Source organism: Onychostoma macrolepis, chromosome 10 (genome assembly GCF_012432095.1).
Source record: "Onychostoma macrolepis isolate SWU-2019 chromosome 10, ASM1243209v1, whole genome shotgun sequence".
NCBI lineage: Eukaryota > Metazoa > Chordata > Actinopteri > Cypriniformes > Cyprinidae > Onychostoma > Onychostoma macrolepis.
In genome coordinates, this window is record NC_081164.1 from 10,052,490 (window position 1) to 10,078,734 (window position 26,245).

The 26,245-nt window shown below is 37.3% G+C and overlaps 1 protein-coding gene across 2 annotated transcripts in view; it reads right to left on the reverse strand.

The window, feature by feature from the left end:
• Nucleotides 1-26,245, reverse strand: part of cblb (Cbl proto-oncogene B, E3 ubiquitin protein ligase) — a 69,459-nt gene that overhangs the window by 16,302 nt on the left and 26,912 nt on the right. For both annotated transcript variants that reach the window (XM_058789637.1, XM_058789636.1), the window contains exons 4-7: nt 15,485-15,631; nt 6,011-6,167; nt 3,757-3,878; nt 344-481 (exon numbers count right to left, since the gene is read on the reverse strand). In XM_058789637.1, the coding sequence (XP_058645620.1) occupies nt 344-481; nt 3,757-3,878; nt 6,011-6,167; nt 15,485-15,631 (564 nt within the window). The remainder of the gene's footprint in view (nt 1-343; nt 482-3,756; nt 3,879-6,010; nt 6,168-15,484; nt 15,632-26,245) is intronic.

Below are 26,245 nucleotides of genomic sequence, written 5' to 3' on the forward strand. Positions count from 1 at the left end.
AACAGTATGGAACAAAAGCAAATTAGTATTCACGAGCTCAGATTTTTCCACATCATAACATCATAACCCACTCGTCTTCAGCCCCACTGTCTAGACATTAAATCAAAGAAAGATCAAAGACTCTCAAAAAAAAAAAAAAAAAACCTACCTTTGACTGAAACAGAATGAGAGTATTTGCAGGTGACTGAGATAGTGGGCGTTTAGTAGAGCTGAATGATTTAGTTTAATAGTTTATTAATGGAGAGAGGACTGGGTCTGGAACTCAAAACGCCCACATGAGCACCATGGCCCCACATGCAGCAACCACTAGGCCAAAGCAGTTTAATCTGTCTGAGATACTCACAAGCCTTCTCTGCATCCATCGATGAGTGCCTGGAACAGTGGCTTGTTATGTGGGATGGTCTGCAGGATGTTACCGTCACTGGTGACGTAGCCAATGGCCCACTGTCCTAACCGCGTACAGCTCAGCCTGAAGATGTAGCTGGGGACGGAGAGAGAGAGAAACCAACTGTGAAAAACCATAACGCATACCAAAACAGCTGACACATTACTAAAAACAGCAAAGCATGAATGAGGTTATGTAAATATAACACTTGTTTGCATGTAAGCAACAGGCTTGGGTCCATTATGTTAAAGAAAACATTTATTTGGGTAGAAACGGAAAACAATAGACCATAAGTTTTGATATCATAACAGCAATTGTGAAATAATCGAAGGCTATGAAAAACAATGAAGAGAAAAACAGAACCATATGGATGATATTTACATCTGCATGCACCTTTACTAAGAGGAAAAGGAAACGAAAAGCACATTTTTGGAGTTATTCAAAGACGGCTCTTGGTTATGCAACTACTGAACAACAAATTCAGCCAGGATTAGGAGACTAGCTGGTACCAGACTGAACCTTTCCATTCAATATCCCACAACATCAGGGTGGCACAGGCTGGCACTCAGGCCGGAAAAAGGGGAAAAAACTGGCTGACGGAGGAATGGAAGGAGAACAGGTTGACATTTCTCAGCAGGAGGTGGAAAAGTTTATACAAGTGTCTTACAGAATTCAATTTGCAATGATAAATGCTGTTTCCTCATGTGATGTCACAGACATAACAAATGCGCAAATGAGATGGATCAGACAAAGGTTAGCACTGCCAAAATAAGAAAATTCGATGAGGTAAATGCAACACTGCAACAAAAGTGACATTTTGCCATGTTTGAGCCACTATTTTGAGAAATCAGACCGCACACACTGATTCACCACAGGAAAAGGTCATGGCCTGATGTAAGGGATTGTTGCAGGATTTCTTGATTACATTAGAGTTATTTCTAATGCAGCTGCTAGGGATGAATGGAGCTCTGTGTGTTAAATGTGATTAATCCCATAATGCTCCACTGTGCTGCTTTCACACTGGACATGGCTCTTTTCTTGCACAGGGGAAAAAAAAAAATCGTACAGTCTCGACACTAACACTTGTTAACACTCTTTCAACTCAACTCTCAGCCAATTACTCCATCTCTCTGTCAGTCACTCCCTCTTCTCTCTATTCAGTACCTTTCCTTTTATGCTTTCAAAATGTACTATTAGCATAATGTCTTATATAACAATTTTCATTTATAGCATAGGCAAATCCTGTAACTTCAACACTGTAACTGAAAAAAATGGCTTCAAAGATTTTTTTAATTGATTTGATATCTTTGAAATCTGACCATAGTTGAACCAAAACCCTCTCTCACAGGACAGATCAAAGTCTAAGAGACTCGTTTTTAGTCATAATTCAATTTTGACAAAAATGTCCATGCTATTAGAATGAATGTGGACTGAAGCTTTGAAGTGAAAAAAAGGTATGAAAAATTACCATTTAAATTTCATTAAAGTGATCCATATGACTTACATTATAGGTCTTCTGAAGTCATATGATACTTTCTGTGAGAAACAACTAAATTCAAGTCACTTTCCCCGAAATGTTCTCCTCCAGTGAGCTGTTAACCACTGACATTACCGGATCGTTGACTCCAGTGACCCGAAGAATCAGTTCAATTCATTAAACAATTATTTAGAATGGTTTTGTGAACTGGATCAAGCACTTCATTAAAAAAAAAACTGAGTGAAAAGAATGATTCAATCATGAATCATATATTGAACTTTTGCTCATAAATTGGACATTAAACTAATGATCTGAATAGGCTTGATCCATGAATAAATCATTCAGACAACTTTTGCCAACTGGATCGAGTAATTCATTGAAAAGAACTGAGTCAAAAGAAGATTTGTTAATGAATCACAAATGAACAAATCATCATAAAGCAATTATAAAGCAATAAACCCATTTTTTTTTAAAAGATACACATCAAAAATATGATTTGTTCATGTATCAGACATTAAACTCATGAACTGAATCAGTTTGATTCATGAACTAGTTTCATGAACTTGATCAAGCAATTCACTGAAAAAAAGGAGTAAAAAAAAAAAAAAAAGATTTGTTCAAGAATCAAACATTGCAACTTCTCTCATGAATGTGCCAAGAAAACAGAAATCAAGGATTGCAGTGAATAATGACTTAAATTTCTGTATGTTCATCACACAAACCTATCATGACTTCAGAAGACCAATTTTTCCACATGGCACTTTTTTGTCATTTTGGAGCTTAATAGCCCCAAGCCCTCATTTACTTTCATGCAACAAGATTATTCTTCAAAAACAGACTTCCAGCCATCAATTTTTGTTTTCTGGGATAATTTAACATCCCATGGCCGGATATTCTTCACTGTGGTGCTGGGCAGACAGGTCCTGGTAGACCAAGAGCGCAATATGGATGTCAAGAGAGAAAAAACTGGGAAATGATTGTCTTGGAAAACAAGCCAAGTCACCAACACCCTCAGAGTCATCACACACAAACAGATCATAAAAAGCTCCGAGCTGCTGTGACTACTGAGGCAGCGAGTGTGTGTTTCCGCACTAATGAGCTCTGCCTCTCGTGTCACACTGCCCTGATATAAACAAACATGAATATGACATCCAGCGTGTCAAAAGCTTGATTTTGCCAGGTGATGGTTACGGGTAGATGCTCAGCGTGAAACACATATAGTCCCCTTGGGTGCCGCCATGACCTTCTCGAACCGCACACACACAGCTGCTGCTCCTCTTCAGTAGATTGGTATTTGCATACAGTTCTGCTCGACCACCCACCGTCCTCGACTTCCTTCTGTTTGTTCAGCCACATCTCTCCAACCCACATCAGCCCTTTAAAACGACCCATCTTCCTGGTGAAAATCAAACAGTGGGAATCCATTCCCATAAAGTTTCTTATTTTATGGCCTTGTTATTATCTTGCTGTAGCATTAAACGACTCTAACCAGTGTGTAATCGCGCCTGCCGTCTGGCTCAAGTTGTTTTGGCGCAGATGCGATGCTGTTTCTCTAATAAGCTAATCCAAACAGACTGGATTTAACTACCTCTGTCTACCAGCGGCACTGTCCGGCACCCTTGGCGTACTATCTAGGCTGCTGATGCAAAGGTCAGGGGTTCATTTCCAGGTTACACTGATCCAAGCTGCTAGATGCATGCTAAATAACAAACAAGAGAGCAGAAGCGCAGACAAAGAGCCTCCTGTAATAAGCTAACATCTCCGCCTCGCCCACTTTCCCATGCAAGCGGGGTCGTCTGCCAGACTGGAGAAAAACAGCTGGCTGGCCCGGCGCACCAAGCAGCAGATGGTACGTCTATTACAGCCACCCAGTTGTACACAGACTAGTCTGTACCTGCCAGGTTTGTTGATGTACTTCTGCAGACGTGCCTTCACTTCATCGTACGTCAGAAACGCCATGTAGCCCGGGTGCGTGACTGCCAGGAAGTTCCAGTTCCTCAGGATCGAGCCCCACGGCTATAGGGAAGAGAATAAAATTAGAGAGAAAGGTAGTAGGAAGCATGCAATATTTCACACTGCAAAGAGAAAACAGTTAGATTGGAGTGCGCCAGCATACAGCACACTGCCTTTTTACCATCACTGACCTTTCAGAAAATTCAATTTAAAAGGTTGTAACACACCAACTAAACTAAGTACACGACTGTTCCTTGTAGTTGGATTTGCAACAATCCACAAAAAATGAACACTTAAGTCACAGATAAAAATGCATGATATAATTATAATTACATTAAGTGTTTTTGCACTATTTATTTTCTTAAAGAAACAGCACAAACACACGTTTCAAACTAAACATTAAGCAAAAAGGTGCGTTTTAAATTATGAAATAATAAATGTGCTGTTTAAAATGTCGACAAAAGCGCCTAAAAATGTATGAATGTTGCATAAAACTAAAATAAATAACTTATTTAAACCATGTGCAATTTATTTTAAAGAAAACCACAAACACACCAAACAAACTAAATATTTAACAAAAAGAAGTGTGTTTTAAATTACAAACTAATAAAAATGCAGTTTAAAATGAAGAAAACAAGTATACAGTATGGATGCCTTCTGGTTGTCAAAGGTTCATTGAACATGGTTATAGTTAATGCACAATGGGAAGTGGCTTCATCCATTAAAAAAAAAAAAAAAAAAAAAAGGAAGTTACTGTAGTTCTAAAAAGAGCTCGACCATAATTTCTTTGCAGATGCTGTTTGTTTTGAATTGTATTATCTAATATTGGGGTTTTGATTTCAAGAACTGCTTAAAAATCTAAAAATATCTATATTTTTTCATGTATAAAGACCTGTTTATACTGTGTGACAAAAATATGTGATCATTTAAAGATATTTTATTAAACATAATTAAAAAATTAAATAATTAGCTTTTATACTGTCACAGCATTAAAGCCAAATTAATAAAATATAACTGAGAAACATTTACTTTTTATTAAGTTGATTCCCCCCAAATATCTCAATGTTAGATAAAAAAAATAAAATGTAAAAAAGTTTTTCAATTTAAATAATTATATTTAAAATATTTTCTAAGTTAAGTTAACACATTCATTCTGATAACCCTAAAAACATATTTTATTACACATTTTCAGTAAACCTCGTAATGCCCCCTGGTCTGCAATTTGAAAAGCCTGACTTAATACAACGACAAGAGTGACTTAAAGGCCTGATATTTTTTGTCTTTGTACATTCTTAAATAAACTCATCTTGACATGTCAGAACTAAATGAAAAGCAGATGGGACTCTTGATACTGTGGGAAAAAAACAAAGGTTTGCGCTGTTTCCTCTTTGCCATAGAAGCATAACCAATCCAAACTTAAGCAATTCCCAAAAAATCTGCAGCAGGGCTACAAAGAGACAGAGTTTTGGATGTTCAAATGAGCAGGGTGTAGTTTTGTTGGCTTTGGCTGTAAGGTAGCGGGGGTCGTGTGTGGTGATTCAGCTGAGGAAGGCCACCATTAGAAGCACGGCGTGAGATAAAAACTCCATATTGCTCACTGATTGACTCACACGCATAAACAAATCCACGCTAATGACATGATGCAGGTCCTTCCAGCACATTTCTGGGAATTTATGTATTTTTTTGCACCAAAGACTTGAGTAGGTAGACAAAAAAGTGGGTGTTTTGCAGCCGATACGTAATAAAGCTTGTGCAAGCACAGGTTTGTAAGCGTGTGTGTTGTGGTTAAGGAGGTGTGTTTTTCTAACTAAGGGATTCCTCTGCGTAAAACAAACCTCCCACTCGACACTCACTCGCAGAGGTGATCCCCAGTGTTAGCGCTATTTTCCATCGTGATGACTACAAAACATTGAGAAGTTTTGATGTTTTCAATTTAAACTTGTGGTTATCTGTGAGACATCTATGTACAGGATTTCTCCTCAGAATGAGTAGATCGACCCACGCCGGAGTGAGAGAAAAACAAGGGTGATCCTTCTGTATCGCTTTCGTTATTACAATTAGCTGCTTTTAGAAAGTAGATGACATTTAAATGTTAGCTTGATATTAACCGATCTAATGCATGTTTGTCGTGTTGAGAATTCGAGAGAAACTCAAAACTTGGATGGGGTTGTGGGAGGTGTGGGGTTCGGGGTTACCTGGAAAAGACGAGTAAAAATGTCAAACTCAAAGACGGAGATGTAGTCATTGCAAGTGAGGTCGATGGTGGATTTCAGAGCCATGGCCTCCAACCCGGAGCTGATGGGGTGCACGTCATGAAGGCACTGCCGGAACATTTTCCATGGCACTATTGTCCTGGAATCACACAAACACACACAAATGCACACTGGGATGAGATTTGTGGAAATCCTTCTCGAAATACATCCAATAGCTTTGGGATATAAACATGAACTGAATCAGATATCAAATCCTTCAGTCGCCGGCCTGTGAAAACACTGAAGTACTAGATATTTCTGAAGAAATATGCCAGGCCATTAATATTTCAATGTGGATGCTAGGGTGTTGGGAGTTTTGAGTAGCTGTTAGCATCTTGCTATGCAGATATTACAGTGTTCTGAGCTGTTAGCATCTTGCTATGCAGTTGTTGGGGTGATCCGAGTAGCTGTTTGTTGGTATGTTGTTTCTTTCTGGGTGGTTGTTAGCATGTTGTTATGTGGTTGCTTGGATGGCTCTGAGTGTTTGTTAGCTTGTTGCTATTTTGTTCTGAGCACATACGTATATGTTGATGCCTTATTAGAGTGTCTATGGGTTGCTACACGTAAGCTGTCCACCATACTGGAAAGGTCAACCCTGATTCGTATCACTCAAGAGCAAGTTCGGTACGTGCCTCCGTTTTGACGTCACGGCCCAGCATTTAATTACTAAACTTAAATTTAATTACTATTTATTTTTAAATATAATAATCAACAATCAACTTAAAAAAAATGCATGCAAATGTGTAAATTGCGCATAATTTCTATTTGTTGTTGAAATATCTTCATTTACGCAGTAACTGTCATAACTTGTTTCATAAAAGATTTATTTAAACATACATTAAATAATTAAGACATCACTAACAGGTAAAATAAAATATAATGATTACAGTGTCTAATATTTCACGAAATGCTCTTCTCTAGACTTTGGACGAGCTGTGGACACTGATGACTTGCCTGAGGTAAATGAAACTATACGTTACATTTTGTTTTGATGTCTTTCCATGGTTGAAACACTGACTGAGTGATTACATGTGGCACGAGATGTTCATTCATGTTTATTTCGCGTTAAAACTAGTAGTAAAGAGAAAGGGATTATCATGCTCACTCACGCGCCGTGCTGCCAATTGAACTGAGGCGTTTATACAGCGATCTGTCGTGCCACATCAAAGAGCGTCAAAACAGGATGTATTGTTTGAATTTCCCGGAAATTACATCAAAAGTAACAAAATAGAAAAATAGAAATTTACAATGAAATACCACTCGTGCAGTGATTAAAACAATGCTGCATTTATTCAGTACACACGCGTACCAAACCGAAAGACCCGTACCGCACATTTTCGGTACAAATAAGTGTACCATTACACCACTAGTTGCCATAGTTTAAAAACCTGTAATATTGAGATAATACATATTAAAAACAGAAAACAACATATTCTCACCTGGGAAATTATATCCCATGTCTTTAGGAATTTAAAATTCAGTGGTTTTTACAACTAGAGGCTATGCGAGGTTGTGGCATCTTTTAAAACTCATTGATTTTTACTATTAGTGACGACATGTTGATGGACTGTTCCAAGATGATTCCGAGTAGCATGGTGCTATGTGGTTGGTGTGCATAGTTGTTGTAAACATGTTGCTGTGCGGTTGCTAGAATGTTGATAGAGTGATTGGTAATGTGTTGCTTGGTCACTCAAGACTTGTAAAAGCTGCATGTACAAGTCTCACACATTTAAGAACATTCACTCTATAAAAACAACACAGTTGCCAGAATGACTAAGAACGTAAGCTCTTACTGTATCTCTTACTGTTTATGACTGTAAACTCTTATTCAGGTACTGTAAAAATGTCATACATATTCCTCTGGTGGTCTATGACTGCCACAAAATGGAGGTTGAGGTAAACAGCACAGCATGTGGAGAAAAGTGCAACCCACGCTCTGCTTCGACTTCTCTAAAGAACAGTTTCATAAACACTGACCGTCACAAATGGACCAAGAAACACTTTCAGACACAAACACACAGAAAAAGACAATAGCAGAGCTTCTTAAAAGCCTGTTCTCTTTTCTTGGTTAACACAGAAATCTTGAGTTCAGGGTAACGGCATGTCGAGCAGTCATATCGTTCCTTCAGGTGAGACAAGAGAGAGAACAACAGAGGATCTACTGCTCTTCATTCTGACAATCTGACAGTGTCAGCCACCCTGAGAGAGCATTACCCATCAATCCTGTGACTTCTGTTGGCTGCTTTCCTTAGAAAGCTTTAGACATTCTGGTTTCCTAAGTAGCCTGAGTCTTTTGGGAAGTAAAAACTGTTGTGGATTAAAACACAAAAGTAAAAACAGAGATACTGGATGAGGATCAGAGCCTGTTAATCAGGACAGTAAAGAGAAGAAGTGAGTCATCTGGATGTCAGAAGCAATGGCATAGATGATCCACACAGAATCAGTCAGAGCAGCAGGTTAATAAGGAAACAACAGCTTTGCTATTTTCTATTAGAAAGGGCAGTGGCCTGTTGGTTAAGTTTCAACACTTAGCGAAACCTTTCTTACACAGACATTTAACCAATTATCTAATTGATGACTTTCTTTTGTCTTCTATTGCACTTGGATAAAAGGTAATAATATAAAAATTCCCTTCCTATATGATTCACTGAATTACTTGATTCTGATTGAGAAATTATTTTTGCATAATGGCCAATAAAATACATATTTAATTGTTGTCTCAGGCCGTCTCTTTTGGAGGTTTAGAAGCAAACAATATTAGATACTATATTTCTTATTTATTACTCTAAACGTTAAAAAAAAAATCTGATTTTTAAAAGAAATTAATACTTTTATTCAGACAGGATGCATAAAATTAATCAGTAATTACATTTATAATGTTATTAAAAAATATATATGTTACAATTTTTTCTTTTCAAAATTCAGCTTTGCCATCACAGGAGTAAATTAGATTTGAAAACATATTCAAATACAAAACAGTTATTTTAAACTACAATAATATATTTCAAAATACTATATTTTTGAACGAATATAATGCAGCCATAGTGGGCATAAAAGACAAAAATCTTTTTAAAAAATCTGACCAACAATTTAAAGGTGCTGTTCAGTGTTTTCCATGTTAAAATTTACTAGGTTTAACATGTAGAGGCAATTTGTATTTGTAGTCATTTGGAGGTTGATTTCCTGAAGTTTTATCATCTTAGCATTCAAACTCATTTCCATCATGTCATGAGTTCTGTGCATTATGCATCTTCAGCATGGTTACACTGCAGTTCAGCAGTGAATTTTTGAACAAAATTGTGTTTTGCATATGTATTAATCAGCAACCACAGCGAAACTGCGAAAAAGTGCTGATGCATCACCAGGAATAAGGAAACTAACTCTAACCTCTGATAAACTTCCAAACTGTCGGTCGATGCAGTAAAGAAAACAATGAATCAATCTGGTGAGTTTACTGAAGGGTAGAAAAAGAAATGGCTCATAAATACCATACACATCCATATTGAGGGTTACAATTCATTTATCTACAAGTGATCCTTCTTTCCCTCCTCATACTGTCTACTTGTAGCTGGACGGTAGAGCTGAGCTTAGTTCTGTGATGGACAGATGAAAGAAGACAAGATCTAGTTTAATTACATTCATTAGAATAGCTGACCCCTTAATTAAGGAAGACTTTTTAATGGGCCGAGGGCATCTCTCAGTGGACAACACAAAAGGAAGCTCATTAAGGACCCTGTCCTTGCCAATTACTGAAGCAGGACAGGTAGAGGCACACTCATAATACCATAATGCTAATAAATAAATGAACAAAGGGGTGGAGAGTCAGAGCGAGGCAGGTCAAGAGGCAGGAGACAGATTTCTGCATCAATTCAAACAGGCTCCAAAAAGCCATGTTGTGCATTAAGAGAAACGAATTGGGTAAAATTCAGAATGTGAACTAAATGTGCTTGCTCTGGGGTGATTCGGTTGTGTGATAATCCCCTGTGCTATCAGAAGAAAATCAGCGAGTGCATTATTTTAATTCACTAAACAGCTGCCGCCTGAGTAAGACAGAAAACAGGCAGCTCAGCCGGTGGCCTTCAGTGTTGCCACTGGAAACTGTGTTCCTATTGGCCCATGGCCACTTACCGCATTTAAACGAGAGTTTAAAACGGATTTGAGTCTCAGCGGACAGAAGGGAGTTTAATAAGGAAAATTAGCTTGAAAACAAATCTCTCTTCAACCCGTCAGTCAGCGAAACAGCGGGGCATTAATATGAACCGATAATGAGGAAACGGTGAGCAAGACTTCCTGCTGCTACTGCAGAGGAACATATAGATCTTAATTTTTCCCTCATTATATCATCTGCATATCAAATACTGCACGCCTAATGCATCTGTGTATGGGCGGGGTTAGTCTGCACATCATAGTCTATGCTAAACCTTTCTGAGGACTGAGATTTGAAACTGATCTGAGAACAGTGTTCAGATGAGAGAGGGGGAGGTGACTTCACATTTATTCCATTCTCTGGTTACTCTGAGTAAAAGCATTATCTTCCATTATCAAGAGACCCACAGAGAGAGAGAGATAGAGAGAGAATTTATAAGGTCTGATATTATCTTTTGAGTCTCAGAGCAACCTGACCTGCTAGATGAATTACTGCAGTGACAACAGTCTTGTTTTCACAAAGAACGTTCATAGAATCTTTCCAAAGAGGTCTAGAAATATATATACACAGTGGGGTCCAAAAGTCTGAGTTTACTAAAGAAATTTCATGTAATTTTTTGCATTTTCTTCCCTCAAAAGACATAAATGACATGATGCTATTTTTTTTGTCTTGTCTAATAATTTATTAAAAACTACATTAAATATGAAATTCACACATACAATGAATTCACAACAAATATTATGATTTTTTTTCACTGTTATTTCAAAGTCAAAAACACAAGGTGATGCAACTGTCCTGACATTATCAATGAAGAAAAAGAAGCCTTGTTAAAATAAAGTTCTTTGTAAGAAAAAGTTATAATATTTGATTATTTCAAAGAAAATTTTTACATAATTGGTTTCAGTAAATGGGTTCAGTAAGATTTTCTAATGCTTTTGAAAGAAGTCCCTTATTCTCACCAAGGCTGCATTTATTTGATCAAAAATACAATAAAAAAACACTAATATTGTGAAAAATTATTAGTACTTAAAATATTTGTTTTCTATTTTATTATATTTTAAAATTTTATTTATTCCTATAATGGCAAAGCTGGATTTTCAGCAGCCAAAATTCTGTACTTTATGGTCTACCAAATCAAACCCATCAGGGCAATTATACTTTTCGTAAAAAATGGTACTCTTTTGAACAGTCTTATTTGTCACTGAACATTAATAGAAACTACTTCACTACAAATTTTATTTTCAAGATTATATTTCATCAAGTGATGAATTCAAGATAAGTTTAAGATAAACTGAACTTCAGAAATTCGGAAAAAACTCAGAAGCAAGAACATCAGACCAAGTTCCAATGATCAATGTCACACATTTACTGTACTTATTTGATTTGTGACCTCAAAATCTGAAATACTTCTTATTCATTGCAACTTTTCAAAATTCTCAAATCCATACGTTCCAACCAGACTGTACATGTTAAAGGAGTTCATTTATCTTGTCTCAATAAACAAATCACGCACAGATATGCATATACATATATATACATGTATAGGTTCGCTGAGCAGCTAACTCTGCAGGCTACAGATTTGAGCTCTAGTGCTCACTGGATTGGATTGGTGGCATAAGGATGCTGAGCTTTCTATTTCCACACAGAGTGAGAGAACCAGAGATAGAAGAGCTGAAGGAAGGCCGCTCTGCTTCTCGTATCAATGACTCATGCACACTTCCTCTGTACAGAGCGGGAAGTAGACCTTTATAATAATCTATAATATATCAGAGCAGTAACTAGATACACACTAGAGACCGCGCTGGTCTTTTCCCGTCTCTCAATCTCTCTTTCTCCCTCCCCTTCTCTTGCGCTTCCTCACCTGCCCCAATACGAGGCCTTTCCGTCCCTAGCATGGCCTGTGTATCCATGCACATGTTCACACTTTATATAACCCTCCGATTTGCTGGATTAAACAGAAGATAAAATATTCAGCATCCACAGAGATTGCAAATTAATTAAACATTGCAATCTGCAAACGGACAACACCTTTTAAAGATCTGGAGAGATTTGCGATCAGACTGAGCGCTGTGCTTGGAATAGAAATCAGCTTAATCCCACAGTATTACTTCCTTTTTTCTTGCTTCAGGAGAACCAATTTAAATAACCCAGAAATCCAAGAATAACTCCCCAAGTAAACTCATATCATCAAAATTAAAGTCTCACGACAACATACTAGAGATTTGCAAAACAATATATTAGACATAATAGACTTGAAAAAAACAGAAATGGAACAGAATGAAAGATGCACAGCCACTGCACTAAAAACATTGTGACTATTTTTGTTAAATATCAATGTTTTAAGGCATGCAATTATTTTCAGGGAAAGGCACAGCTAAAGTCATTCCAGACAGGCCTTGACTGCATTACATGTTCATATGACTTCGCCAAATGATTTCCGTTATTTGAAAGGGCTTACAAAAGCAAAAGAACCAAAACTCACAATGTGTAACAGCCACTCCGCTTCGCATCACCACCAGGGGCGTGCATTATTTTCTAATGATTCAACGGCCAGTCGTCAATTATCCATAACATATTACATATATTTAGGGATGCACTATATTGGATTTTTGCCAATATCCGATATGCCGATATTTTTCAAATCATTTTGGCCGATACCGATATATGTGACCCTGGACCACAAAACCAGTGATAAGGGTCAATTTTTGGAAATTGAGATTTATAAATCATCTGAAAGCTGAATAAATAAGCTAGCATTGTTATGATAGGACAATATTTTGCCGAGATACAACTATTTGAAAATCTGGAATCTGAGGATGCAAAAAAATATTGAAAAAAATCGCCTTTAAAGTTGTCCAAATGAAGTTCTTAATTACTAAACAAAAATTAAATTTCGATATATTTACAGTAGGAAATTTACAAAATATCTTCATGGAACATGATCTTTACTTAATATCCTAATGATTTTTGGCATAAAAGAAAAATCAATAATTTTGACCCATACAATGTATTTTTGGCTATTGCTACAAATATACCACAGACTTAAGACTGGTTTTGTGGTCCAGGGTCACATATTTCCTTTTTGTTTGGAAACAACACCAAGTCTCTCCCGTGCAGAAATTATAAGCAAAATATTTTTAATTTGGTTAGTTTTTAACAAGAACGTATTTGTTACAATTAAATAAACCATAATGAAGGTTTTTTTGACAGCACATTGAAGCTTTGAAAATAACTATAAATAAACTATATATCAATCGCTGCATTTTTCCCCCCAGAAAGATGCAGTGTTAACCCTAACATTTTATTTTATTTATAAGATTTAACATTTGTAGATGGTCTAAAGCAAAAGAGTTGTAAAAATCTTTTATAGCTTATGATTTGTTTAAAAAATAAAACATATTACACACATTAATGAATAAATCAGTATATATAAAATTATTTAATTTACAAGTGTCATGTTTGTGATTTTTTTTTTCATGCAAGCTATAGCTTCTGACCTTTAAATCAAAACATACTCGTTATTTTATGACATCAATTACTGCTTTATTTAATCAGAAACACAGTCTAAATGTTACTTGTGTAGGCTATTTTACTTTTAATTTAATTAGAAGTAGGTCAACAGTGCCCACTACAGATTAAAAATCCTTACCAAAAGAGCGTTAGGACCCGGGGGAGGCTGCCACTGCTGCTGCCGCTGCACGCAAGTATATATCGCTGCAGCCCGGAGACCTGCAAGCGGGAGGGACTTACGCCGCAAGTAGGTTGGGAGAGGGTAGGTTTAGACGATATTAACAAATCCCACCCATTTGCAGATGGCTCCGACCTCCGTTTATACCTAACTCACTGCACGTGCCATTACTGTTTACTCTATTACACACCGAACGCGTCATTCTGTACGTGCTTTCACAGAGTAAATGCAGCGATCCATAACAGTCAATCTAATCGTCATTCAGACAAAACTTTGCTTCAAGAATGAGCCACACTGTTGACGTGATCTAATCGCTAGCACACCCTGAGCACATGGGAGTTAATGTATTCCTCTTATCAGCAAGACATATCGGCATAATTTTTCATATCGGGCCGATGCCAATATTTACATTTAAAGCCATTATCGGCCGATTCCGATATCAGTCCGATAATATCGTGCATCCCTACATATATTATATTACATTTATATTATATTATATCATATCTAATTAATACAAATGTTCTTAACTTTTTAAAGCCAGCTATATATTTTCAATTACACTTTAGATTAGGGAACACTATTCACTATTAACTAGTTTCTTATTAGTTTGCATATTACTAGCATATTGGCTGTTTATTAGTAGTTATAATGCACATATTAATGCCTTATTTTGCATAACCATATTCTAGATCCCTTAAGCCACCCAATATCCAAACATAAGTACTACAACAACTATCTTATTATCAATAAGCAGTAAGTAAGAGTTTACCAAGGGAAAACAATAGAGAATATGTGTTACCTAATCTAAGGTGTTGCCAAATTTCCTTTTTTTCTGTAGAAAAAATAAAAATGCATAAAAAAGCATAAAATATTTTCTTGAAAAAAAATTGTTTTATTAAGTATTCATTTGTTAGAGCTCTGTTAAAACTACATAACACAAGTCTGTAAACAGAATTACATGAAAAGTTTGAATAATGCAGAATAAAACTATAATAATGTCAAATTCTGTAATTTTTATGTAATTCTGTAATTTACTTAATTTATTATTATTTTCTCTTTCATGGACCACCCAGCATACCCTGGGGTACCCGGATCCCTGAACTAGCCAAACATACTAATTGACTGGCATGAACTGTCACAGCGTTATCTCTTTCTCTATCCATATTTATAAACTGGCAGAACAGCAAACTGAACCTCTTCTCAGCAAACAAGCCCAGGCTGGTCTGAGAAACCTCATATTCCAGCATTAAGAGGCAAAAAAACCTTAATGCTCTTAATTAGCCTGGGGAAAAAAAAGTCAACTAACCAGTGACCTTCACCTCTCAAATGCTGACTAGAGCAGTTAGGAAAGCCATCAGCATGTCTGGTTTAGTGTGCAGATGTATGCTAAATCACAGGCCTGACTCAAGAACAGCACTCCAGCACATGACCAGACAGTTCACCCCACTTACTCACCGCTAAATGGAGGAGAGAAAAGGCATTTCTCCATGACAAAGAGCTTTAATTGATTGGAACTGTAATGACAACTGGAAAGATCAGATCTGATTTGGCACATGCATCTTGAAATGAGAAGAAAACTTACTTTTCGCCAAAAGACCTTCTCCAAAAATCGGCGGCGTCTGCCTTGGTAATGCGGAATGTGTCTCCTTGGAACTGTCCACCTGGAAAGATGGCTTTGATCTCGGCCAACATGTGACTGAAGATCAGCGAGAGCTTGGTGAGGTTCCGTCTGCAAGAGAACAAGACGAACAAAGGCAAAAGCACAGGGTCAGTACATTAAACAGACAGGAAATCAGCAGTCAGTGCAAGTGCACACACATAGAGAGAAAAGTAAACTCTCAGCATTCTCTATTGGGCAAGTTTCTTGTCCTTGAGCTTGTCTGGAAGTTAATGTGCCGCACGAGTCTCCCTTCAAACAGCATGAGGATACAGTGCAATCTGATGCACGCAGTCTGAAGGGCATGTCGGAGCCACACCAGAAAACAAACGCTCACTGGGCTCCAGCCAACAGAACAGAGACGATCTACTCCTGTTGCAGTTGAACACTGCAAGAAGATGATGACTGATTGTCTACAGAGGTGTAGAGTTACAAAATATATTTCTGAAATACTTAAATATATTATTATTACTATAATCATTATTAATAATAATAATAATAATAATAATCTAAATCAATTATTTGACTATACAATTAATTTGCAAATCAGACATTATCAGCATGAACTACCATTCCATTACTCATTGCAACTGATGTAACGTATATATTCTATATATATATATATATATATATATATATAGTTAGATTTTAAATATTATGACATACTTCAATAATAAAATAATATTTTACTTTTTATTTTATTTTATTTTTATTATGGCATGTATTTTATTAAATTTTTTAAATTTTAAAAATAAAAGTTAAAAACCAAAACAAATCCGCACACTATATATGCAAAAAATATCAAAATATTTTTTAACGACGTTTCGGTCGCATGACCTTCATCAGGAAGAAAAAAGGTCATGCGACCGAAACATCGTTAATAAATATTTTGATATTTTTGGCATATATAGTGCGAGGATTTGTTTTGGTTTTTTAGTTTTTTGACCTGGCTGGTCTTTGTTTCCCAAGCACCTATTTATTGCTGTCAGGTGTGCGGAGGTTTTGTTAATTGAATTAAATATAAAAAGTTAAAATCCAATACATTTGTTGCAATAAAATTGCATGTGTTGCAATAAAAATAATAAAATTAATAAAATTTGAATTAATAAAATTTAAACATTGTTTGTAAACTTACAAACTTGCAGCCAATGTCTATAAATTGACAGTTTTATATTATACCATTGCTTTTATGTCAGTAACAATGTTTCATAAATTTGTAGTTCATTCATATTTTTCATTAATTACATAATTGGAATGCAGATAATGATGTCTGATTCTCAAAGTAATTTTCTTCAATCTTTTTATAGAATCGCTTGAACTGGAAGAAGGCTCAAATTAGGGCTGGGCGATATATCGAACACGATATTCATGCGCATCTCGTCAGTAAAGCCGGTTCCGTGATTAGCGCTAAATCTCCATCACCTGTATTCAAATAGAGTGCCATTTAATACACAGAGCCGTAGTTCACTGACAAGCTACGCAATATCGCGTTCATTATCGAAGGCGATTCATCTGTGATAATGAACGCGATATTGCATAGCTTGTCAGTGAACTACGGCTCTGTGTATTAAATGGCACGGAACCGGCTTTACTGACGAGATGCGCATGAATATCGTGTTCGATATATCACCCAGCCCTAGCTCAAATACACAAGAAAGCTCAAATAACTTGATCCAATTCATTATGCCATTCTTTCAAACTTCGAACAAGTACATGCAATATCAGTTGCTTTCCAACTTAAGCGCCTTATACTTTCCACATTTGTTATGTTAACCTATAGCATCTTTTTGTTTATTTAGGTAAAGCAGACACTGCAGAAGACATGCAAACATATACACCATCTCTAGGTACCACAAGTCATTAAAAGACTTTCAAACTTGTGTCCCTAAGTGACTTCTCCCATAATGCATTGTGGCTGGCAGATAGGGACTCTAGCCCTCAGGGGCTTGTCCCCTTCCTCCCCCTGTGCCGTTCTCCTGTGGGATTAGAGCGGGCAGATAACCCACCTTTCAGAACAACCTTTCAGGTGGCACTCAATTACGCAGGGCCACTCAGCCCGAGGGAGGTCAAGAGGAACCGGGCTGCAAGCGGCAGATAACTAGCCCCTCAGAGGCACAACAAACACACACCAACTTTCAGGATTCACAGTGGCGTTTTGTAAAGAAGCAATTGGGCACCTGCAGCTCCCAGGAGTGTTGCTGAAATTCTGGCCCAACCGTCATGCTCTGCTCAAACAATTTCTTCACCGGTGTCACATTTGCATTTCTTGTCTAAATCGGGGCTGTATTTAGAGACCCATTAATTAACTTGCTACATCAGTGTAGTTTCCTGTCAAAACATAACTGTGACAAAGCAATTAGCACGTTAGCAGCGATGCAGAACCGGCGGGAGAAGGGAGAAACTGGCAGATGAGAAACGGAGGTCAAATATGGAGGTGTATTTCACTTCAGAGTTGTTATAAAGCACTGGTCATAATCACAGCTCACAAATGTCAGCGTTTAACCGGTGTGAAAAACTTCCTTAGATCTCAGTGGTATTCGCCTCAGATACAGACAATAAAGCTCTTTTCAGCCTAACTTAGCCGAAGGGATCCTTTTATTTCGTTATAAGTCTCTGATGAATCCACCAGAGAACATTTCTCTCCATAAACTTCAGTTCAGTTAATACCCCTAAGTCTTCAAGTTTTCAATACGGTGAGTCACTGCTCATTTTATCACCCTGTTTAATGGAGTAATACTGAAACTGCTGAGGGATTCATATATATTAGGTGTCAGTCTGGAGAAAGGCACGCTCAACTAAAACAGTCAAGCTGGACTGACTCTGGGCTTGCTTTGTATTAATAATGAAAGACTGAATGACTGACTGACTGAATGAATTATACTACTACTACTAATAATAATAATATTTTCTTTTCTTTTTTTTTTTTTACTTTTCTTCAGCAACAAATCAATTAAATAAATTGACATTAAAGACATGTATAATCGTTACAAAATATTTATATTTCTAATAAATACTGCTCTTTTGAACTTACTATCCATTAAAGAATCCTGAAGAACATGAGAATATAAGAAATATGATAAAAAATATATATATGAAACAAAAAACAGCTGTATTTACTGTATATTTGATCAAATAAATGCATAAGATACTTCAATCAAAAATATTTTTGAAAAATTCAACTCAGAACCTTTGAACAATAGTTTGCAAATTTATATATAAATATGCACAAATATATTTAAAATCAGTTTTCTTGCTGACTACTAGTTTACATGGCAAATGTAGTGTTTGCAACACAATAATAATACAATGGATTACAATGAAATGATAATATAATATAATATAATATAATATAATATAATATATAATATAATAATTAGTGCTGTCAAGCGATTAATCGCGATTAATCACATACAAAATACAATTTTGTTTACATAATATATGTATGTGTACTGTTTATTTATTATGTATATATAAATACACACACATTCAGTATATGTTTTGAAAATATTTACATGTATATACATTTATATATTTATTTACAATTATATTTTATATTATATATAAATATATTTAATATATAAACAACATATTTCTTAAATATATACATGCATGTGTTTGTATTTATCTATACAAAATAAATAAACAGTACACACTCATATTAGGTAAACAAAAACTTTTATTTTGGATGCGATTAATCGTTTGACAGCACTAAATATAATATAATATAATACAATCTAATATAATATATAATATAATTTATTTTTTATTGATTAATCATTTACTTAATGTTGAAAATGTTTTTCTAACTACACATTGCCATTAAAAAAGTTAGTAATAATAGATTAAAATTTTACCAACTTGCAGTTTAGAACGTCAGTCATATGTTGATTCTCTAAACGAACTGATTCATGAGAGTCATTTGTTGTTTGTGAATCAGACTCAGTAGATTCTCTGAAACTCACCTGCTCACATCTGTAGAACATTTACACATATATCTCTAATCTCTAACATCCAACATTTCCATTACCAGAAGATGACATGCACACCACATCAAACACACTCACACCAGCTTGCTTCATAACTTCCACAGGAAATAAGAGATTGTGGGTCACACAAAAACTGCATTATAATATTTCAACATCTACTCCACTAAGAGAGTGACACCATTACACGAATGAATCCTAGAGATGCCCGTGTTCTGACTGTTGAGTTCACAGAAATCATTTAAGCTTCAACACCTCTGACACACACAGCAGTCCGTGAATCATTTAAACCCGATCCATGCGGTACAGACTGATAACATGTCACACGCTTGCCACAAAGCCAGGGAGAAGAGAGCATACCTTTGAGGACACTGAGTGACGGATGCACAGAGAGAGTTAATCCTAGTACAGAAGCTTGTCCTGAGGTAGAAGAAATTGAATTTAAGACAGAACAATAATCTCGGCCCACAGGCAACTAACATATGCTAATTCCCTCTGCGCTTCTGGGGCGGATGAGGTTTTTGCTTATGTGCCTCACCTCTTATTGATAGGAGCGGGGGGGTGCTTCAACAGAGCCAGGACTTCATAGGACACATCCCTACCTCACGCAACACCACAGCTCAGCAGGATATGGCTGGAGCTTAATCTGGGGTATGCAAAATTACTCTGCAAGTAATTTGCAAAACAGCTACAAAGGCTAAATATATGTTGGAAATGGCTGAAAGAACACAGGATATTTTGCGGCCCTGTTTCTCTTTAGAATTGTAATTTCTTCTTAGTTGAAGAGTCTGAGTCAACTAGACACAACCAAGAAGCTATAAACTGATTGGAATGGTTGATCTAAATCAATCTATCTATGATATTCTAGTCTGCGGATATGATTTGGTTTCCATCTTCAATGCAAGTTTATTGGCGCTTTTCCACTGCATGGTACAGCATGGTACGGTTCACATTTGGGGGGTTTTCCACCGGGTACAGTCCTGGTACCTGGTACTTTTTTCAGTACCACCTCGGTTGAGGTTCCAAGAGAACCGTACCGTGACCAAAACATGACGTGTAAACTCTGCTGATCACTGATTGGCCGGAGAAAATTGTCACTCCCTGCGTCATTGAACTTGCGGCATGAGACACAACAGATCCGCTAGACTTAAATCAGCACAGCCAGCGAAGGATCGAACGCAAGTGTTTTGAATGAGTGCACCTTTCTTTTAACAACCAAAAAATGGCTGTTTTGTTGTCTGTTGAGGAAGTACAGACGTTCCTCTCGTTGATAGCCAAGGAATGGATCCAGCGAGAGCTTGATGGAGCGAAGTGGAATGAAAAAGTTTTTCAGGAGTCACTGCAGTAGAGGCGGCGCAACTATAACGACATTTGAATAATCCCACCCTCTCTAAAGCAGTACTAAACTGCAGTGGAAAAGCAAACCGAGCCGAACCGAGCTGTGCAGTGCCGCACTGAGCCATGCCGAGCCGAGTCATACCACGCAGTGGAAAAGCGCCATATGAAATGTATCCTCTGCCAAGTGAAAATAATAAGTCTGATGGCTTAGAAAAGTTTTTTTTTTTTTTTTTTTTACCCTCAACAAGACACATGATTTGAGGTATCGGTTATGTGTATAGTGCAGAATATTGAATAATAATTGTGATGCTTGCCTTAGAAAACACCACAAATAAACAAGACTGCACATTTGAGCTTATTAAGGGAGTTTGTTGAAGGAAAAGGAACAGAAATGGTGACTCATAAGCGCCATGTGACTGGTCTAAAATCAGCTTTGAGTGAACTTGTTGAGAAACTTAAAAAGAATTATAAAAGCAACAGTGACAGCAGCTGAATTGAAAAATAAAATAAAATAAAATAATGCAGTCAGTTATTGAATTAGGCATGCTGCTTTACTGCACTACTATTCCTGCTATTTCACAATGCTGTTGTCTTAGTGGCCAGACCAGAGAACCAGACTTCCTACCAACATCTCTGTGAACTCTCCAAAACCTCAGTGCTTCCTGTGTGTGCTTTGCGGACTGGAAGACTCCTGCCTTTCTGAATGAAACCCCATAAAACATCATATATTCAATAATGAGATGGAGGATGACAGTGCTGTATTTGAACACAGATGATTCTATGGTAATTGCAGATAATGGTAGAGTGCTGGGGTTGGGGTTCATCCGAGCTCATCTGGAGAGGAGGGGAAAAACTGTGAAATGACTCTGGAGAGCCTTTATTTTCAGCCTTCAATTACGTTCAAGCAATCTGTCTTGATTTTCAGTCGAAACCTCTAATAACTACCCCCCATACGCACTGAAACACACACACATGTGAGTGTGTTTCAGATCAGGATGGTGCCACGTGTCTGCTGTAGAGTGGTCCAGTGAGGGCTGCATGTTTCCATTTTCTGCATTTTGGCTGCTCCATATGCAGAATGTCCCGAAAGGAAGCATGAAGCCAAGGTCTTGAAAAGTTTTATAAGAGGGGTCATATCTAATTAGCAAGCTCCTAATTTCAATCGTACTTCAAAGTTGTGTTAAAATGCCACCGCAGCCCAGCGGGAATTGACCTCTATAGAGGAAAGTCAGTCAATAATCACACACTATTGGCAGTTTGCAAAATGAACCATGGTTCTCAACGACTGTTATTATATTCCAATCCCGCTGGAATACAAGAGAAATATCCCTAAAATGTGTTTTCTTCAACATTTATGAATACAAAGCAACATCAAAACACAATCGTGGTTAGCTCATAAAAAACATAATTCCCGTGCCGTTAGTGTTAATGAAGTGTGATCGCGTAAAGTACTTCATTGCAGTCGGGTCTAGAGGTCCTCATCAGGGAGTGTCAAATACAGGGCCATAAAGGTAGTTTCAGTACTGAACTATTACTTGCACATATAACGGCCGTGCAGAGACCAGGCATTGATTTGATTAACAGCCTAACCATTACGCCAGAGAAAGCAACAGCTAGAGAGAGAGAGAGAGAGAGAGAGAGACCTCCCACCAGCCCAGTCAAGCACCCATCATGCTCTCTGGAAACTTGAGAGACTGAGTCACTTTCAAGAGGTGCTTACATGTGTCACTGCACTGCAAAACAGCTGAGGAAGAGAGACAATATCAGAAATATTTTTAAAATTTAATATAACCGTTTGCTATTTTAAAGTTTAATATATTCATGTAATGGTAAAGCTGAATTTTTGGCAGCCATTACTCCAGTCTTCAGTGTCACATCATCCTTCAGAAATCATTCTAATAAGCTAATTTGCTGCTCAAGAAACATTTCTTACTATCAACGTTGAAAACAGTTGCACTGCTTAATATTTTTGTTGAAACGGGAGTACTTTTTTCAGGACTATTTGATGAACATAAAATAAAATATAACTATAAAATAAAAATCCATTATAACATTATAAATGTCTTCACTGTCACTCTGGTTTAATTTAAAACCAGAGTGGCCTTGCTGACTAAAAGTATTAATCTCTTAAAAAAAAAATTATTGACCCCAAACCTCTGAATAGTACTAAAATCAAGATCCCTATATGTAGAGGAGGGCCAATCTATGAGTGTCAAGCCCACTAGAACTATAGCTCAACTTCAATCTGCAACACACAACCCTTAAAACACCTCGAGCACGGTGCAGTTGACGCCCTAGAAGTCATGTGTGGTTCAGAGGCACGTGGAAGCACCTGTCACGTCTAACGGCTGGCATGACATTCTCCTAGGCTTCCTGACACCTGTAGGACTCAGCGCTGCTCGCTATTGTCTTTCACTTTTTGTTGACCTACATTCAGTGGCACACACCCTCCTCCATAAATACTGTCATTACTTCAGCCGGCTGTCAGTCAGAGAACAGCACGCAGTGGATGACATGTAATCGATTCGCAGAACTTCACTGTATGAAAAAAGAGCACTTGCACCTTTTTCTTTTTGGACCCACGGCCAAGTGGTTAGCGGCAGTTGAAAAAAAAGCACAAAATTATTTTTTAAATTGTGATGTGTGTATACATAAAAAGCAGTAAGAAAATTACAACAATACAATAAAAGTACAATACAATAAAAAAAAACAGCAGTATATTACAATAAATACAGATTTTTTTTTTAAGAAGTTATTTTTCACTCAATTAGTCTTCGATATTACAAGCTACACTGGGCTTAATTCAGAACAGCATATTAGCAAATCACTTAATATTTCTGGCATATCTATGCTTGTATAAATAGTATGCTGAATGCTGTATGCTGAATTTTGAAACATGAATAAAAATGCTTTATTCACATCAACTGTCCAAACTGATTCACTCAATCGACTTTCCAACTGAATTGGATTTCCAATGTTTTATACAGAAGAGAGAAACAAATTACATCTTATGATATCATGTTTAATTGTTGCCTTAGTTTGCTCAACAGAAAGCACAAAAGTGCAATTGTGTCACTGTCAGTTGCTCGTTTACCCTAAAACAGAGCAATTTCAGTTGCAAAAACTGTGTGTTTTAGCTGAGGAGAGTTTTTGAGTAGACTTTTTTTCCCCGCTTTTATCTGAAAGCTCTCTGCAGAAGTGAAGCCACCAGGCCAGCGATATGACTCAATAAAACACCTGGCAGCCTGCTCCACAGCAGGACCGGCCCGAGTGACAGAGTGAGTGCGGTAATAGCGGCAGGACCCCTCAGAGCTGGAGAACAGATGAGATATCAATCAGAACCTCCTGCTGCAGGCCAGTCTGCCACACTCACACACACATGCACACACATTACCGGCAACACCCATACACAAATCACTATGAATTATTAAAACCGTCAACAATCATTTTGCAGAGGAACTGGCAAATAAGCCTGTCCATTAGCCAAGTACGCCTGCCTGTTCTTCCTCTAAACAGCTGAACCCTGAATTGGTCTTCTAGTGTCTGTAATGAGGGATGGGGGATGATACAGGAAGGAGAGACTAGCATATGGGGGGTGTGAGACATCACAAGCCTGTTTTATGACTAAATCAATGCTGCCACAACCCCCTCTCGCTTTTCTCCCACACACACACGCGTACACGTACACACTAATCCACTCCAACTCTGCTGCTTTGAACACGTACATGAAAAACCGATGGGATTCCAGTAACTGTATTGTTCAACTTTTTTAATGAACGGTTTGGGCATTAAGAAGACAAAAGGGAGGAAGAAAAAACAGGAACTGTAACACTTAAACGAAAAGTTTGTGATACCTCAAATTGTCTGTTAGAGAGAGGTGAGGTGAGAGGTGTGTTATTACTTTTCTAAGCAATTGTTTTCCAATTTTCACCCAGCAGATTTACAGTTTTTGCTTGGCAGACAATAAAGGAGGCAGAAAAACCCTGCAGACTGGCAAACAATGAGAAAAGAGCAATATCTAGGACATATCAAAGTATTTATTTAGTATTTTTATTTGCTGCATCAGTTTTGCCTTTAAAAACAAAGCATTTTGCCACCTCTTCGCACTCATATCAACAACAGGGGGCATTTTCAGCTTCAGTGAAACCAAAAGGGGGGGGGGGGTGACGAGCAGATTGTAGGTTCACACAGTGGTGGTCTTCTGAGGAGCTCTTCCTGATAGTTACCTCGGCCATATCCTTCGTCCTTATCTCTTTCTGCATTTCCACTTCTTGAAACCTGGTAGAAAAAAGCTAAAATTTGGGGTTGAGATGAGTTTTTACAGTCTGGCTGTGGTGCGAAGAAAACAGAGTAAACAAACGTCTCTCAACCTTAAAAAGAAACCGCTACTACTCGCAAAAAAACGCAAACGCTGTCAGAAAAGAACAGACATTAAAGAAACTTCTGAGGGCTGCTGAGGGCTTAAGACACAGACGATCCGTTAGAAGTTATGAGACGCTCTTAATCTCATCTCAAAGTTTTATTCTCATTTTTATCTCCGTTTCTACCGCCTAAGTCTATCCTGTCTGAAGTGCTGCAGTTCCTCTGATACAGTAAGAGCTTTGTGAGTTGAAATACACAGAGCTTTTACAAAAGGCAACAAAGCTTCATTCATTTCATATGAGGCAATGCATGTTTTATTAAAGAAGTCCAATGTAAACAGATTCACAGCTTATGCAATCTAATGAAAAAATATTCAAATAATTAAATGGTAATGTGTGCCTCTGCTCAGAGCTAAATCATTAACATGCAAATGCTGCCAAACATAAATTCATGTGGCCAGAATATTTCATGTGCTCATTAGTAAATCCTCCCTCTCTTTATGCTAAATTCACTAATTCCATGTACACCGCCATAAATGCTCTTTAAAAAAAAGACAACATGGCAGAGATAACGGCAAGTGCATGTAGGATATTACCCACAATCTTATAAACACAAAATTGTGGGGCAAAACAATTTCTATAAAAAAGCAATTTCAATCTCATTATCCTTCTATAATGAGTCCTCAGAGACAGCAGGCGTTCCCTGCCGCTCACAGCAGTACAGATTCAAAGTGCAAGCTCAAATTACACGATAATCAGTTCGATTACGAGAACAGAGACTAAAGGAGAGCGGTGCACATCAGCCTGTTCAACCGCGCAGGAGTCTTGGGCGTGATGTGTGTAATTAAAAGGTCAAGTTCCCTGCCTCAGAGTGAAGAGGAATCAGTTTAGTTGGGCCGAGTACAGAGCCTTGGGGAGCTCCGGAACACAGGGATAAAGAATGGAGGAGACTAACCCACTACCACTGTTCAATTCTACACCATTTTTTACAGTCTTATTTTTCT